At 31.3% G+C, this 17335-nt stretch overlaps 4 protein-coding genes across 5 annotated transcripts; 1 reads left to right on the forward strand and 3 right to left on the reverse strand.

Moving 5' to 3' along the window:
- Positions 1-65: 65 nt before the first annotated feature.
- Positions 66-3924, reverse strand: LOC116772384 (ATP-dependent DNA helicase Q4). The gene has a single exon (XM_032664554.2). The coding sequence runs from the start codon at positions 3922-3924 to the stop codon at positions 88-90; it is 3837 nt and encodes a 1278-aa protein (XP_032520445.2). The 3' UTR covers positions 66-87.
- A 2443-nt stretch (positions 3925-6367) lies between these two features.
- LOC116772457 (xylosyltransferase oxt) lies at positions 6368-10094 on the reverse strand. Of its 2 annotated transcripts, XM_061522301.1 has the most exons (5): positions 9562-9695; positions 9318-9482; positions 8939-9081; positions 8705-8862; positions 6371-8623 (listed from the first exon to the last, which is right to left on the reverse strand). In XM_061522301.1, exons 2-5 carry the CDS (start codon positions 9470-9472, stop codon positions 6806-6808), a joined length of 2274 nt encoding a protein of 757 aa, XP_061378285.1. In that variant the 5' UTR covers positions 9473-9482; positions 9562-9695; the 3' UTR covers positions 6371-6805. The 2 variants fall into 2 exon arrangements, with proteins under 2 accessions (XP_032520548.2, XP_061378285.1); XM_032664657.2 differs by having other exon boundaries at positions 6368-8623; positions 9318-10094.
- A 1469-nt stretch (positions 10095-11563) lies between these two features.
- Positions 11564-14016, forward strand: LOC116772717 (protein ecdysoneless homolog). Its single transcript, XM_061522258.1, has 3 exons — positions 11564-11762; positions 12036-12235; positions 12357-14016. Exons 1-3 carry the CDS (start codon positions 11564-11566, stop codon positions 13635-13637), a joined length of 1680 nt encoding a protein of 559 aa, XP_061378242.1. The 3' UTR covers positions 13638-14016.
- Positions 13742-16860, reverse strand: LOC116772722 (dehydrogenase/reductase SDR family member 4). Its single transcript, XM_061522259.1, has 6 exons — positions 16644-16860; positions 16374-16551; positions 16105-16182; positions 15723-15869; positions 15355-15489; positions 13742-14024 (listed from the first exon to the last, which is right to left on the reverse strand). Exons 1-6 carry the CDS (start codon positions 16772-16774, stop codon positions 13854-13856), a joined length of 840 nt encoding a protein of 279 aa, XP_061378243.1. The 5' UTR covers positions 16775-16860; the 3' UTR covers positions 13742-13853.
- Positions 16861-17335: the final 475 nt, after the last annotated feature.

Genomic DNA, 17335 nt, shown 5'->3' on the forward strand with positions numbered 1-17335 from the left:
AGACGATTGTATTCTTTAAATAATGTCATACAGAATATAATGTATAATGAAATATCATAAAACAGTTTAAAAGTCAATATTGTTTATCTAAATTTTCATATTGATAATTTGTTGCGTAGCAATCCTTATGATCCCATTGAAATCCTCGTGAAGATGGGATCTCCAGAACTTGCACCTTCCCCATACTAAAGCTGGATAATTAGGTGATGTTATACCTTGGAAAATTCTGGCTATACTACGGCCAGTGAACTTACAGTCCTTGTATGTTGCTATAAGAGCTCTGACATCTGATGTGATTCTCTCAGTATCTAACGGTCTCTCTTGAAATTGTTTATTTTCTGGCATGTTGTTTTCCCTTGTGAAGTAATCGTTTATTATCAATTTCAGTTCATTAGATTTTGGTGCCAAGTTTTCTTCTGAGAATGTTATTTGATCGCATGACTTATTGCAAAGTTTGTTAAAAGCCTGATGTATCTCTTCTAATTGATACAACATATTCTTTTCTTGTACATGTACACTCTGATGCAAATCATCTAGAAGTTCATCTAGTTCTGTGGCTGATAGGTCACCAGGTGATTTTAATCTGAAGCCTAAAGTATTGAATTCAACTTTAAGATGAGACCTTTTCGATACTCCGTCTTTTACTATCCATTCGAGATTTTTGAGCTGATACTTAGTCATACCACTTTCCCACCCAATAGCCGCTGCTACCTCTATAACATTGAATTCTAGGACATTTAATTTTGTTACACTAGCAGCCTTCTTACTTTCTATTAGATACGCCATAGCGAGGGGTGGGCAGGTTTTTGCCGCTTCTAAAATTTTTATTGGCCCACCATATGAAGATATCTTACACTTTGTGTAAGCATTGTGCAGAACTTTTATATAATGTTTGTGATGAAGTTCCACATAACACAATAGAGTCGCTATGTTTTCTGATGGTAAGTCTAATTCTTCTACAGTTTCGTCTATCGGTATACCTACTTCATGACCCTGACACCTCGATGCATTGGTTATTTTTGAATTATCCGTTTTTTCTGGAGAAATGCATTTACATGGTATGAATATTTTCTGCAAAAGTCGTCTAATAACAGGTCTATCGATTGAGTTAGCGTAAATATGTTTCAATAGTTCGTCTTTATCGTCATTTTTGTTATTCATGAAAACATGACAAAATGCTGGCTTGCCATCTCTCCCAGCTCTGCCAACCTCTTGAACGTAGGACTCAAAACTTGGAGGCATATTGTAATGTATAATACAACGAATATCTGATTTGTTGATACCCATGCCAAATGCCACTGTCGCAACTATAATTTTTAAGGTACCATCCATGAAATGTTTTTGTATTTTCTTCCTCTGAGCAGCAGACATGCCAGCATGGTACGCTTCCGCGATATAGGACATTCTCTTTCGTTTTTTGTTTTCTTTTTCCATATTAATCTTACCAGGCTGGAAAAGACACGATCTTATCACAGCAGCTATCCTTTCACATTCATTTCTTCTTATGCAGTAAACAATTATAGAACTAAATGAATTGATTCCTTCGGAAGCCAATAAAGATACGAGTGCTCTGTCTTTATCCTTTTCAAAAGATATAGATAGGAAAAGATTATCAGGCAGTGCGGGATTTGTTAGAACACCTTTAACACCATCAGGAACATTAATATGATTTATGACACTTTTAATTGTTGCTTGACTTGCTGTAGCTGTTAGTCCTAAGATACACTTCACATTTAATTTTTCCCTTAACACCCTACAAATCATTAAATAACTAGGCCTAAAGTTATGGCTCCATTGAGAAACACAATGAGCTTCATCGATGCATGCAAATGCAATTTGTGGTAGGGACTTGAATAAACCTGCAAAACCACTGGATGTGTCTCCTGCGATAAGTGCTTCTGGTGATATCAGTAGTATGTTAATTTCACCTTTTTTTATCAATTCCATAATCTTTTTTCTCTGAGTGGGACTTTGATTTGTGTGCAAACAACCAGCTTTAAGAAATTCTGGCATATTTAATACCTGATCTTCCATCAGTGAAACTAGTGGTGATATAACTAAAGTTATACATTTGTAATATTTGCTATAAATATATGCTGGGAGTTGGTAACACAGGGACTTGCCACCACCCGTGGATAGTATTAATAATGTTGAAAGACCACAGAGTATGCGTTTGATTGCACACTCCTGACCAGAACGAAAACCGGAGTGTCCAAACATTTTCAGTACTTCATAAATCTCATTTAAATTTTCATTATATTCAGTGTATATTGGCTTCACCTTGTCTGAGTTTTCAGGTGTTTCAGCTAGGAGCTGTAAAAAATGTTCTGGTACCTGGCTTGCTTCATATACAAAATTACTCAATTGCTCCTCAATTTGTTCTGTTTTTTGATTCTCCTGACTGCTAACAATTTTTTGCATGTCTTCTAATGTCGGCATATTACTTTCATCACAGTCTTCTAAAGGTAGCAAAGAACTCCCTCTATGGGCAGTACAATATCGGGCCATATGGCCAGTTTGATTGCATTTAAAACATGTCACTTTCCCTGCTTCAGGAAACTCCATGCCAGCATGAAGCGCCTTCTTGTCTTTCCAAAGCTGTTTCTTATATTTGGAATAGTTAATACTCTTCTTCCCTCTAACAAATACTTTTTTCTCTATATTGATTTTCACAAAATTGTCATTTAGTGTTCCATTCTGTACTTTTAATTCTAACTTATCAATTCCATTTGAGATCTTGGGTGGGGACTTTTCTGATTTAGAAGTTATAGTTTTTAAAATATCTGAAACATTTGCATGTCTTGGGTTTACTTTTTCATTTAGACCGAATGCCACATATTCATTGATATCCGGAGGAAGTTCTTTGCCTTCTTCAGGCTTGTTGGTTATTCTGTCTCTTTTGGACCTTTTCATGGCATTTTTCTGGTTTTTCTTTTGTTTAATATTTTCAACTTCCCCGTTATCTATATCTATATCATCATCCTGTTGCTTATTATCTACAATAGCTTTTGTTGAGGGGTCTAATTTTTGTTTTTTAAGAGCTGGCTTAAGCTTACTGATAGCGATGTCATCGTCAGATTCACTATTTTCAACATAGTCATATGTTTTATCTACTATATTTGACATACTTAAATTGGCCAATCCAAACTTCTCTATCTTATTATCAACTATTGGATGCGATATTAAAACTGGTTCTGTTTCCGACAAACTTGTAACACGATCACACCAACCTTTGTCAATTTGTCTCACAGAAATTTTCCTTAATAAATTTGTTGAATTTTCTGAAGACATCAAAGAAGGATTTGATAATGGGCTTTCAAATTCCCGAGATGTTGTATTTGTGCTGTTTTCAATAGAAACTGTATTTCTTAATTCTGTGGCCTTATTAACACAATTTTGGGAATCCTGAGTATTTTTTAGAACTTCAGTCTTATTTTCATTTACAACTTCTTTAATGATAGATTCATCAACTATACTTTTGTTACTTATAGACTTCCTTGGGTTTCTTATAGAAAATTTTCGATTTAAAAATAGTTTCTTAGATAAATTTTCTGTAAATGGACTTTTACTTACATCCTCCGTTTTAGGATTTAGTATTCTTTGAAGCTCTTGAACACTCGGCAAAGACGGTATAAGAGGATCCTCGGAATCAGCCGTTTCCGAAGGATTTTCCAGTTTTTGGGGCTCGAGAGGTAAAATCAACTCATCGTCAAAATCACAAATTGACAGCGAATTTTCTAATGCTGCACTCTTTAACTGAAAATATTTCTTATACGCATATTTAATGTTTGCTGGAGCTTCTTTTATATCGAACTTAGAAGGAGTTCGGTTATGCTCATGTTTGAACTGCTTCTCCCAGTTTTTTACAATCAATTTACTTTTCAAATAGGCTTTATCCTTTTTGATAGATTCTATTACATCCATTTTTCCTTAGTAACCACAATACACATGAGTTATAAAAAAATATATAATAAATAATATTTCAAAACAATCTAAAGATATAACTACAGTTTTTCCCGCCATTAAGTGACATTAAATATTAGACAGCTGATTTGTGTCATACAAATAAGACAAAAAATATCTTTTATGTTCGCTCATTAAATTGGAAACATTATTTTTATTTATAATTATTATTAACTTTTATCTCTGCAATAAAGTAAAAAGAACTAGAAAAGTCTATCAAATATTTAAGACAACCTATTTAAAGATGTACTACCTTTCGAATAGTATTTCGACTTGTTTTATTTTTATTAAATAATTTCTCGGGTCTAAATTAAAAGGCCTTAAAATTAATCCATTCATAGCTTGCATTACAGTCGGCAGAATAGGAGTCAGATTATGTTTTAGGTGATAATTTGTTTGTAAAATTAACGGGTTAAGATAAATTTTATTGGAATTTTTAAAAGTTTTCAAAAATCGTAACAATATTGGTTAGTAGTAAAACTGAGAAATATAATCTTGGCGAGCCATATGTTTTTTATGATCTCATGTAAATTGTAAAAAATTAAAAAAAAAAAAGTGTTCTATTGTTTTCATCAACCGTCAACATAATTATAACAACCATTAATTGTAATCTATAAAAACAATAGGATATAAAAAAAACAAAGTCATGTAAATTTTTCATCTTCAAGATCTCTTTTTAATTTATTACATATAATGAAATTCCATCCAACTGGAAATCGTATGCACATTAATTTAAGTTAAAAGATAAATAATAACTCCTGACCAAAAATAATTTAAAATAATTATTAAATATTATTTATTATTCTTGGGACGGCGACATTTTCTTAATATATATTTATAACACATAATACGCTCTTCAATACAAAGGCTTCTCGTTTTTATTATAAATGAAGTTGGTGTAAATTCAAAATAACTAAATTTTTTCAAGTTATTTGCGCAACACAGAATGGGTATACAAAGAAAAGTTTGTGTATCAAAATATTTGGGTATTACTTCGGACGTGGTTCAAAAATTACAAGAAAAACTGCTTTCATATCTTGCAATCAGTTACATTCAGTGTAGAGTGTGGACATAAATATGAAATAGCAAAACTAAGCTGTAAAAAAATCCTATCCATAGAGCCTACCGAAATAGAAATTTAGGGGGTGCTAGACTAAGAAACCTTTTCTTTGGTTATGATTTGAAATATAAGTGGAAATTTAAACCGTAGTAAAATCTACAAAATAGTTTTCTCAATATAAATTCTTATGAAGAAATTAAAAAGTAAATAAGGGAGAGATCATGGATTTTAATCGCTCATTATGCAGTAAAGACGTCAGTTATGATCACTCGAGGTCTCGAGCCCTGGGTCGTGAAATAATACATATTGTATAACCGTATAATAGACATAGTTAACAACACATAAATAATCATGAATTAAAAAAAAAACGATAATAACTGTAATGTAGTACTTGAATTTATTTTTTTAGATTTTATACGTATGGATTTTTAATGGTCTAAATTATTTCAATCGAACCGTATAATTGTCTTAATTGATAGAAAATCTTAACAATTCTCTGGTGAATTTCAAATTACGTATTTTATGATGTAGATGTACCTAATTTATTCTAGCAGTGAAAATTGTAATATTATTTATTAATACCACTATTGACGGGGTAAGAAGAGATGGTACCTCCCAGCATTCAATGGATTCACCGTGCGGATGCCGGGTCCATCGCGTTGCAGGGGGAGGAACTTCAACAGTGCCTGGGACTTGCGACCCAGTTGTAGGTTTAAGGGGCCCTTATCCAACGCGTGTTAAACGCTCACCACCACCGTCCAAGCTCCATGCCCTACCTAACCAAATTTGAAAAGAACCTACTGGGTCTGCCTTCGAAGTATGTTTTAAGAACGAATTGATGTTAGTTCTGAACAGGCCCAAGTCTTTTAGTAGGTAGTAGATAGATTTAGCTGTTATATCCCACGCTCTCAATACTACTTCGTACAAATCTACGACGAACGTATTCCTAGTGAGTTCGTTAGAGAGCTCGGAATACTTGTTCACCTTAGTGCCATATGATCCTTAGGGATGTTGGTTTCCCATGGTACTGTAAGTTCTACTTTAACGATTTCACAGAATCGACTACATAAATCATTTGATGGTGATGGATTACTAGAGATATGTTATATTATTAATAAAAGGTATTAAAAAATATATAAAACGACAAGTTTCATGTTAATAGAGCTGACAATGTAAAAAGTGATAAAACTCTGATAAAAATCTAGTGTTCATAAAATTTACAAATATAGATGATAATCTTATCTTTTGATAAATGATTGGAACTTGAGTTTTTATTCCCTCTGACTGATAAAAGTACGAAAAAAAAATTTTTTAGAGTCAACAAATATTTGTATTTATTTTATTTTAACAGGATTTGTATAACAATATCTTAAAAATAAATACTACCTACATTTCACGGCAGTCTAGGTTAAAAAACCTTTTTATTTCATATTTACAATTACAAATAATTTGCTCAATTTTTCACTGATTCACTAGAAAAAAAAAATTTAATTCATTAAAAAAATGCACTTAGAATAGCTAGTGTATATATATTTATACAATTGCCAATGTATTTCTTATGATAAAAACATGTTCATACAATCATATATATAATGTCAAAACATAAATGTCAGTATTAATTATGATGCTCTCTTTTACTCTTCAATAGTCTCTTTTCAAATAGTTAAAATAAAACTGGTGCAATATAAAACTGGTGCATTCAGGAAAGGATAGACATATTTTGAGCATTTTATCTTTTGATTATTTTTATTTTAAATCAAGGGGCCCGGGCTAAAGCCTTCGTCACATCCTTTTTAAACGGCCAGTATTTTTATCCAATTTTCCTACCACGCCTTTTGGATCTGGTGATTTAGAACTCCAATCAGAAAGAATGCATTGCTGAAATTTATAATTCCCACAAGATATCTTTTCAAATGATTTATTTTCTGCTAAAAATACACAAGAACCCAAGATATTATAAAACTCTGTATGTAGACTGTCAATCCACTCTATCAGGTCCTTATTAATTCTTCTCGTGTTTAACTTGGATATTTCCATTAATAACAATCTATTCTCACGACTGGGTATAAAGGTGTTGCTCTTTAACATAAAATTATCAAAATATTTATAAGAATTTTGTGACCCCCCATGTATTAAACCAACTTCCTGTTGGGTTATTTCTTTGCCAGAGAAATATTCCAGAGGAGTTATAAGGAACTTTGTAACGGCAATAGTACTTGTGTTATCAAATAGGCCAACCCTCCAGACACCAGGCAATAAAGGTGCTTTGATGTGAGGTTTGATAAAACTGGTTAAGTTATTTTCATCTCGGGAAATTATATTTATATCCGCAATCACACCGGCTGGGTCTAACCATACTAGAGTCAAGTTTCCCATATTTTTATCTACATATGCAGAGAACTGATAAAGCAATACCGGCTCCGACCAAGGACCCAGAATATTTGCCAAATTCCGAAATAACATTTCCTTCTGATCATAATCTGAGCTAACTTTAAATACTTTTATATATTCCATATCAAGATTTTCAATGCCTAAATCGAGAAATTTCTTTGGTTTGTACCATGTCTCCAGAAACACTTCCATATCGTTATTGATTGTCGCTTTGTGCAGTATAAGGTTACCTTTGTAAACATCTGCATATTTATACAAATTAATTTCAATGATTTCTTTAATTTCAATATTGCAGTTTTCTTGAGCTAAAATCTTTGAATTATGGCGAATTATGCTACCCCCATGTGAGAGTAAAGTGTCATCAGTATTGGCTGTTAAATCTTCTATATCATATATATTTTGCCAGTACGCCTCTAAATTAGGGATTAAATAATGGTCTTTAAATCCTATGTACTGCTCAACTCTTGTGATGATTTCTTGGTTGATTATAGGCTCAAATTTTCTAGCAAAGAATAACTGTCTACTCTGTGTGTTCTGAATCCTCGGCCAGTCTTCAGTTTTAAAGTCATTAGGAGAACAACCACACCAATCAACAACATGCTTATATTGGCATTTGCAACCCAGTTTCCTTTTCCAATTTGTTACATGCAAATTATTATCCACATATGTATTACAGAAGCGGGAATTCCTTAATACAGTGTGAAAATAAGATTCAGCTGGTAGTAATGTGTGTTCAAATATAACATCCAAGCCAGATAAAAGCTCATCACGCTCACCAACAACATAAGACACGAGCTCTGGTGATAATGCTATCCAGTCGCTTCCTCCATCTATAACAATACCTTTTGGTAATTTCCTCTCTCCCACCCTCCACATATGTGTCTCACATTCTATGAAGGTTTTGTCGAGGCCCTGTTTCTTAATAAATCTCTGGACTTCGCGTCCATGAGATTTAACAAAATTATAACCTTTGTTATCGGAGAGAAATTTTTCAAGTTCCTCTAAAGACTTTATGGGGAAATCACTTTCGCTTAAATTAATGACATAGTCCCATTCCCATCCATTCTTCAAAATATCTTTCATGGATGTCAATAACATTGTAAGAAGAGAGGCTCCACCCCATATTGTAGAATATTGTTTTTTAGCTAATTTTATATTTGGAAATTGCTTCTCTAATACAGTTAACTTACGATGTAAATAGTCTTGTCTCTGTAACAAAACATACCTTATTATTAATAAATATAAAAATATATTTACTTATTGTATTCAACTTCATAAAGTATTTTTTACCTTATCAACATGTATATAAAAATAGTGATTTTCTCTGTACAAAGAATTAATTAATCTATGTACTTGTCTAAGTGCCCTTCCATTTAATGTCAAGAGAAATACAATTCTAACTGATGTTTGTTTGTTCTCAGGAGTTTTTGGAATCTGTGCAACAAACTCTGTAAAATAAAAACAAAATTAATAATATATTGATAGGCACAAAATTCTAGATTATTGAGTACCTAAACAACTTACTATCAAGGCCTGTCTCATAAACATTCATTGTCAGATAACCCCCACAGATCTTTGAACGATCTCCGGGACACTTCATATCACAGGAACTGTCAGCAGTAAGTGATGATGCAGTGGGAGTGGTATCACCACAAAAACACTCAGAACTATAACAATTAGGATATTTTCCATCATATCATAATATTCCATATAGATAAAGTAAACTATGATTATATCTAGAAAACAAAAATAAATATACTTAATAATTAGGCATGCCATGCAAAATATGTGTTTTAACATCAACTGGTAGATACAATAAAGTTCTCACAATGATAAGATTTTTGGGAAAAGTTGAATCCAAAGATTTTCATAGCAATAATATTAAAGTAATTAAAAAGCTTACGCATATTGCACTCCACCATAAAGAAAACCAGCCTGAACACAGATATCTAGGCAAAATGTCGGAGAATTAGCATTAGCATAACTTCCATAAAATCCTGACAACAACCTTAATTTCTTTTCATCTACAAAACAACCTAAGTGACGTCCATATTTCATGGTCTTGGAACTGCAATAATTTGGTAGTTTTTTAGGATAAAAGCTGCCATTCTGTATAAGACAAGTCTTATTAACTATTTCCTGTTTACATTTTTGTGTTTTAGCTCGATGAATAGCTGATATCGCTTCCCGACTTTTAATATCACAGCTTGGCCTAAAGTCTAACTCTTCGAGTCTCAATTGCGGTAATGGTTTGTTGTGTGATAGAGTTTTTGAACCGAAATCTTCATCATCGCTAATATTAGAACCAAGTTTTCTTGCTGAAGCATCTCCTCCTTCGTTTCTTGCAACGGATGTATAACCATTTCTTTTAAGAAGATTGTCGTGAATTGAAGGAAAAAATAATATTGATATGAAGAGTTGAGCAAAAAACGTTGTCAAAACAATTATAGCTAAGTATTTAGCATATTTGTAAAATATCCTCCGAAAACTCGCCATCACTATTTATACATATTATGATATTATTAAAAATGGCGTAAGAAAATATTTTTTTTAATATTCCATTTTACAAAACCATATTTAAAATGTTTTATTTTTATAAGTTTATAAACTACTTTCAAATAAGTACTCTATATTTCAAATAAAATTTAACAGCATTTAATAAACGACTAAACTGTCATGTTGCTTTTGAGACTTTGAATTTGACAAGCCGCAAGCGATGTAGCCATTTTTTAATCATCCAAGATATTATATGACTCCTAAATTGTTATTTTTACAAAATTATAATAGAATGTGAAGCACTAGTTAACTTTAATACAAGGAAGTGACTGTCCTATCTATGAATAGAGGTAGAAAGGAATGATTTATACGGAAAATAATTAGAAGCTTTTTATTATATCCACTATGACATTTTTAGCGTCTGTAGAAATATTATACCATATCCATAATCATGTGAAAAATTAATATTTCGTATTTTTTTCTAAAAATTCGTAAAAACATAACTTTATTTTTTGAAATAAAAAAATAAAAATAAAGCCTAAAAAATAAAAAAATTAAGTAATGGGAGTAAATCTAAAGTAATAAATTTTAAATTATTATCTAGAATAGTTACTCTCTCTTATAGAATCTCAATCTCAAGATATTTCTTTTTTTTTAGATTAATTGAAATAACAATTGTAATTTGAGTGACCCTACACAATGTTACAATTATATATTATATAATAAAAATTATTTCGTACTTTTTTTGGTATATTTTCTATTTGACAAGAAATAAGCCGCATTAACTACGCACAAACATGATTTGTCCACATGATCTGAATGGGTTAGCCAAAATATTCTGAATAGTCTTTATCAAAGATCATTAAATGTCGTCGTTACATATTCATTCAACTAAATGTTCCTCATAAACTCACTCCTCATATTCCTCATAAACAGTTCACTTGCCTAAAATTAGAATGAGGGATTTCTCATATCTTATTTTCTTGTCTAAAAATAACTAATACGATGTTCATTCTATTAATATTCTCCTGGCATTTAACGTTAAATAATTTTTAAGTTTGCTTTATTTTTCTTTTGTGTAGTTTGTATGTAAATTTATCAAATCCAATAATTTTGCAATTTGGTAGTTGCCTTAACAATTTACTATATTCTAACTAGGATGTTTGGATTATTATTTATACATTTTTTGTTGTTCTAGGTGCTAGTAAAATATAGTAAGAGTCTTCTTTATAAAAACAAGAATTAATATATAAATAAATTTCTTAATTTTTTTTTTACAAACTCCTTCGTGTTTTCTATATTGAATAATATAATATTGAAACCCAATATTGAATAATATAATTCGTCCAACAAATAAAAACCTAGACATTAACAAAATGCTCCACGAATCCAGTGCTAATGAAGCCACCATTTAAAAAAATATATCTCATAACAAGCAATTTTGAACTGTCAATATGCGCAGACTGTCAAAACTTAAAAAAACGAGGGTTTTTGGTTTTTTCTATACTTTCAACTTAATTAATTTATTACTTCTATACTGAGTATAAATTTATTAAGGTTAATGGTATATGTGAAGTGAGAACCACATATGTTGTTATTATATTTCAAAGAATATTTCATTGAAAAATATCTTTCCTGAAATTTAATAAAGAAATGTCCAGGAACTTTTTGAACCTTAAATATGAAGACACAATTCAGTGTTCCTTTTTCTGTCGTGACAACCTATCGACCAATCAGTGGGATCAACTTTGTGATAACATTAACAATACAATAAACCAAATATCAAAAGAATATATATGGCATAGAGATAAATTCTCCGTTAATTTTCCAATTTTGGATAACAATAAAAGTGGTAAATATACTAGTCAAAGACCTGTTATTATTATAAAAAAAACGAATATTTTCGTATGTACTATCGCGAAAAATATTATTTTAAGGAGATTTAATGTTTCATCTCATCTGTCCGTGATCACGGTTGCTGTAAAGTAACCCAAACTTTGGGAGTATGTAGTTTAATATTAGTTTTATTCGAAAATATTAGCTCAATTAAATGAATACTCGCAAAAGTCTCAGATATCATGACATGTATATATCATATTATTAATGACTTTAATTTTTTTTAAAGATATTCCTCATCTATCAAGCACAACATGTTTTGGCGACAACCTAGAAGATGAATGGTTCATTGTATATATTGTATTAGAAATCACTAAAGTGTACCAGAATCTCATCGTCCAACTTGAAGATAATGATGGTGATTTCATGCTCATTGAAGCCGCTGATTATTTGCCAGCTTGGGCCAATCCAGATACAACTGAAAATAGAGTAAGTGTTGAATTTTATTATTGATTAAGTTATTATTGCTACATATACTCAGTTTGGAATAAGTATTGAAGGAGAAATAATTATATTGGAAAACTCCCTAATTGAATAAATATATTTTCAGGTGTTTCTTCAGAATAAACAGATCCATATCATACCTCCTGATTTAGCCGCAACTAATTCAAGTCTCAATGTAGCTGATGCTATTAATTTAGTTGCACAAAACCCAAACATTACTAAGGCCCCTGAAGAAATACAGAATGCTATATTAAGAAAAGTGGAAGGTTATCCTCAAAAAATTCATAATAATTGTCATAATGCTATTTTAAAATTGCCCTTAGAAATAGCTGCTGTAATAAGTTTGGAACCGACTTTAATATCACCTATAGTCCATACATATTGTAACCTAGATGCCTTAGAAGCGAGGCAGTGTAAAGACATAAAATTTGACAACTGCATTAATGTTAAAGTGAAATTTACGAAATATTTATATGCTATGCTCCTGCATTCGCCGTTACTCAGTACAATTAAATACAAAGTATTGGAAAGTGACAAAAAAGGTCAAATGGGTTTAAAAATTGCATCCAGTTATAATATCATATTAAAGCAGTCTTCGGGAGAACCCTTTTCTACTATGGAATATCAAAGATTCTTAGAGAGTCTTTCTAAAAATGGTTACTTTAAGGATAGCTTAGAAGGTTCGGTTCATTATAAACAATTACTAGAAAAAGCCAACAGTTATTTCTTGAATATGGAAAGTCCTATAACTTCTAATGCATGCCATACTATCGAAAACATAAAATCTACAAGTGACTTTGAAAATATGAAGACATTCCTTAGAAATGAAAGTGAGTCAGGTGTTTTGGAGGATGATGATGCTTCGTGGCTTACTATTGACCCTGATGAGTTGAATAATTTGTTAAATTACCAATATGGAAAGAAGGGTCATGTTAAAAATGAAACCGTTACTCCGCATTTAATAACATCAGAGTTATCAAGCTTCCTTAAAAAGACTTCAGATTATGAAGGAATAGAACAAGTAAATGGTGATGTGTACAGTGATGATGGTGATATAGATTTTGATTGCAAAGAATTTGTTACATGTATTGAAAAAATGCTCAAGATTGTATCAAATGATGAAGAAACAAATTGTGGTGATCAAGATATCAGTGGTGATGACTATTCAGATACGGAACGATACGAATTTGATACGAATCAAGATTTAGAATTGGCTGCAAAATTAAAAACATCTGTCGGAGAAAATCTAAAAGATGATAAAAGTGTTGTGAACAATTTGGTACAAAGTATTAAAGAGGAAGGATTGTGTGGACCATCAAGTGTAGTTTTAAGGACTATTGGTATCAAAAAAAGTGATGTTCTAGACTCTGATGATGATGATGAATAAGTGATAATGCTTTATTGTTCATTATACTACATATGCAACAATGTTTTAGAGATAAGATTAGTGGCTCTACTTATGAGTTCATGAAGGTGATAAATAAAAATATATTTATGTAAAACATGATAAAAAACTTTTATTCAAAATATACAAACACCAAAATATTACTTGATCAATATATAAAAACTATATAACAAAACATTTTTCACCGAATGTTGGAATTTATAGGTGAGCGTATGTCCCTCCAGCTACAACTAAGGTTTCTCCCGTTATATAACTTGAGTCATCTGACACAAGGAACGCTACAGCTGCGGCTATCTCAGAGGGTTGACCGAATCTTTTCATGGGCACTATAGACAAACTCTTCTCTTTACCTATTTCGTTTGATGTTATCTGTAAAACATAAACATGAATTTATCTAGACGTTTATTATTCAGATGTTTGATGTACAAATGATTGACACATACTGGTTTTTCTAAAATGTTCGAAATTCAAAAACTAGACAATCGTCTCTACTCCAACAAATAATTACAACACAATGCGTAAGGAAAATATTTTTAATCACGAAAGGGGATTTGCTAAAATAAATATGCTAAATAAATTGTTCCTTATAAATAAATATCTTGAGAATAATATAATAATTTTACCAAACTTTTTAAACAAAATAAGTGAACACTACTTCTTTCAACATTCATCATCATCAACATCAGCCTATCGGAGCCCACTGTTGAGCAAAGGCCTCTTCTCACACGGAGAAGGTTTGAGCATTAATCACCACGCTTGCGCAAGACGGGTTGGCGATTTCAAACTTATAATTCGATAATATAAGACCAGGTTTCACGATGTTTTCCTTCACCGTCCATCAGTGGTGTCTAAATAATTTTAGAAAGTACATATAACTCGGAAAAGATTACATTGGTACTTGGCCAGGTTTCGAACCCGCGATCTCACGTATGAGAGGCGGGACTTTAACCTCCAGGCCGCCACGACTTCTTAATTTAATGTTAGTTAAAAGAGATTAGGGAACCCAATCTTCACCTGGAGTTGAATCTTTGAGGCAATTGAATGCAAAATGAAGCTCAGAAATAGGGATAGGAATCCATTTTATGTGTACATAGAATCAAAGGCAACTCGGGGAAAAGATGACTATGAGGAACAGACGAGGAGGCGAGCTTGTCCGCAAAATGCTCCAGTCATACAGAACTAAAGCACCTACTATTGTCATCAACGGATCTACGAAATATCTTGAGGCTTTTCCATAAAGGGAAGGAGACCAGCGGGGACTGAGGGATTCAAAAAACTTAAACCAAAACTTTTTCTTATACTTTGTAAAAATTCTCCTAATTTTGGCATTAATTTTTTTTGTAAATAATATTGTGCATAAATTCTGTGTGGTCATAACCCGTTTATAATAAGCATTAGTTTGACTATCAATTAAGTTATCAACTTAATCAGCGTATTCAGGCCAGTTTGTAGCCAAAAGTTTCAATTTTAAGAACTATGGGCTTTTATAACGGAACAGGTTTAATGGCAATGCACATCAAGACTGGAAAGTGATCACTACCATATGAACTAGATAGTATATGTCAGGAGATTTGGGAAGCAAGAGAGGGATAGCAGATAGAAAGATCAACAACTGATTTGTGATTTTCATTAGGATAAAGTCTACGTGTTGGAGATTGGTTCTCAATAACCTAATAGTATTTTAAATAAGAAAATATACCGCAGATGCAAATTTTGTGTCAACGATTCCAGGTGCTACACAGTTCACTCTTATATTTTCATGCACTACTTCACCGGCTATTGCCTTAGCCAAGCCAATAATGGCAGTTTTACTAATGCTGTATGGTCCCAGAGGCTGAAAATAAGAATGAAAAAATATATAAATACTTTCGCCTTAATGAAGAAATTTATTTTATAACATTAATTTTTGTTTTCATAAATTTTAAAATAATCAAAAATGTTTTTAAATGCAATATTATAATAAGATAGTTTATGAATATTATAACATTTGAATATTATTAGGGCTTATGAAAAATTTATTATCAATAAAGTAAATCAAAGCAAAGAGCTGAATATTTTGGTACCAACTTCCATAGCTTGATATCCAGCGATTGATGAAATGAATACAATATTTCCACCTCCACGCTTCTGTAGTTCTGGATAAACTTCTTTTGCCAATAACCATGAACATTTAAGGTTCACCTCAAATATTTTGTCGAAAACTTTCTCATCTGTCTAAAATTGAATTAAATTTATTATAAGAAAAATTCAATAATAATAATATTATAATTTTTCAAGATAATTAAATTTTAATCAAACTCTGCTTTTCACACCACTTTTAAAATATTATCTGGTATTATCATGGCGGGGCAAACATTTTTAATCTTGTGAATAAAAAAGAAAACATACTGTATATTATATAATATTTTGCTTGTAATGATACAGCTTATAACTAAAACGTCATATTCACCTCCAAAATTGGTGACACAGCTGGGTTAACAGCAGCATTTGATACAAGAATATCAATCCCACCAAATTTACGGCTGGCCTGTGAATTCACACATTAAGTTTGATTTTAACTTTTACATTAAACATTTTCTTTAAATTTTAATTATAATACAAACAACTTTGAACTATTTCCTAATCATATAGTTGGACAAGTATTAATAATAAAAACTAAGGCAACCACAATGAATACACATTTGAGAATTTATTATAATGGACTATTTAGTTACTTACAAATTCAAATAATTTTTTTCTTTGATCTGCATTACCAACATGACATACAAGTCCTTCTGCATTTATTCCATCTTTTCGTAAACTGTCTGTAGCCTTCTTAACGTTATCTTCCTTTCTACTACTTATAATTACTGAGGCACCCTCATCGCCTAAGCGCTTGGCTATAGCATATCCAATCCTACAATTAAATAGATAAATGTTATTGATTTGTTGCACTGCGATGTTCAATTTGTATATATAAACAAAAAAAAAACAAATTCAGAAATTCACCCATCTGTGGATGCAGTAACTATAGCTACTTTTCCCTTCAATCGGTTACTGTGAAAGCTATTGGCTTTAACTGCCTGGGGAAATAATTTTGGTAGCACATTCTGTGAGGCAACTAATCTTGGGCGAAACATTTTTGGTTTCTTTGAGAACAGTTCCAATTGCAAGTCCAATGTTCACTATTCGTAAACAAATGACGTTATAAAATTTGCACCTAAATTATTGTTTTTAGAGGAACGAAACGTACAATTTCATAAAATGTTCATGTTCGATAATTACCCAACAAAAATACTATACATATTAAATAAAAATAAATAAAGGTTTCTTTCTTTCTTATTTAGTTGTAGCATTAATGCTCCCATCGAAATAATTAAAGGTCGAAATAGCTTTCAAATATTCAACAGTTATCATAAAAATAATAAATAATCAGAATCTATAATAAATAAATGTATATTTCGAATTCAATTTTAGGAGTTTGTAGAAAAATGCTTTTCGCCATTGGATTCGATTAAGACAATAAAAATCTTTACAAGTTAAGTGGAATACAAATTTTAAAAGTCAATTATAACAGAAAGGCGATGACTAATTAATAACGTGAAAATATCTTGTGTTTTTTTTTTAAATATATAATCCAATAGTTAGGAGTTTCAAAGATGAAAAAAATAACTTTAAATTCATTGAATCGTTTTTTATTA

This window comes from Danaus plexippus, chromosome 12 (genome assembly GCF_018135715.1).
Source record: "Danaus plexippus chromosome 12, MEX_DaPlex, whole genome shotgun sequence".
NCBI classification, from domain to species: Eukaryota; Metazoa; Arthropoda; class Insecta; order Lepidoptera; family Nymphalidae; genus Danaus; species Danaus plexippus.

What these genes read in the sequence shown, in the direction of transcription:
- LOC116772384 (XM_032664554.2), bottom strand. Translation starts at nt 3,924, where the DNA reads ATGGATGTAATAGAATCTATCAAAAAGGATAAAGCCTATTTGAAAAGT.
- LOC116772722 (XM_061522259.1), bottom strand. Translation starts at nt 16,774, where the DNA reads ATGTTTCGCCCAAGATTAGTTGCCTCACAGAATGTGCTACCAAAATTA. An exon ending in GTTACTGCATCCACAGATGG is followed by an intron (nt 16,552 to 16,643) that starts GTGAATTTCTGA and finishes ATTTAATTGTAG; the next exon opens with GATTGGATATGCTATAGCCA. An exon ending in GAAAAAAATTATTTGAATTT is followed by an intron (nt 16,183 to 16,373) that starts GTAAGTAACTAA and finishes GTGAATTCACAG; the next exon opens with GCCAGCCGTAAATTTGGTGG.
- LOC116772717 (XM_061522258.1), top strand. Translation starts at nt 11,564, where the DNA reads ATGTCCAGGAACTTTTTGAACCTTAAATATGAAGACACAATTCAGTGT. An exon ending in TTTGGATAACAATAAAAGTG is followed by an intron (nt 11,763 to 12,035) that starts GTAAATATACTA and finishes TTTTTTTTAAAG; the next exon opens with ATATTCCTCATCTATCAAGC. An exon ending in CAGATACAACTGAAAATAGA is followed by an intron (nt 12,236 to 12,356) that starts GTAAGTGTTGAA and finishes ATATATTTTCAG; the next exon opens with GTGTTTCTTCAGAATAAACA.
- LOC116772457 (XM_032664657.2), bottom strand. Translation starts at nt 9,910, where the DNA reads ATGGCGAGTTTTCGGAGGATATTTTACAAATATGCTAAATACTTAGCT. An exon ending in TATGGTGGAGTGCAATATGC is followed by an intron (nt 9,082 to 9,317) that starts GTAAGCTTTTTA and finishes TAATTGTTATAG; the next exon opens with TTCTGAGTGTTTTTGTGGTG. An exon ending in TTTATATACATGTTGATAAG is followed by an intron (nt 8,624 to 8,704) that starts GTAAAAAATACT and finishes GTTTTGTTACAG; the next exon opens with AGACAAGACTATTTACATCG.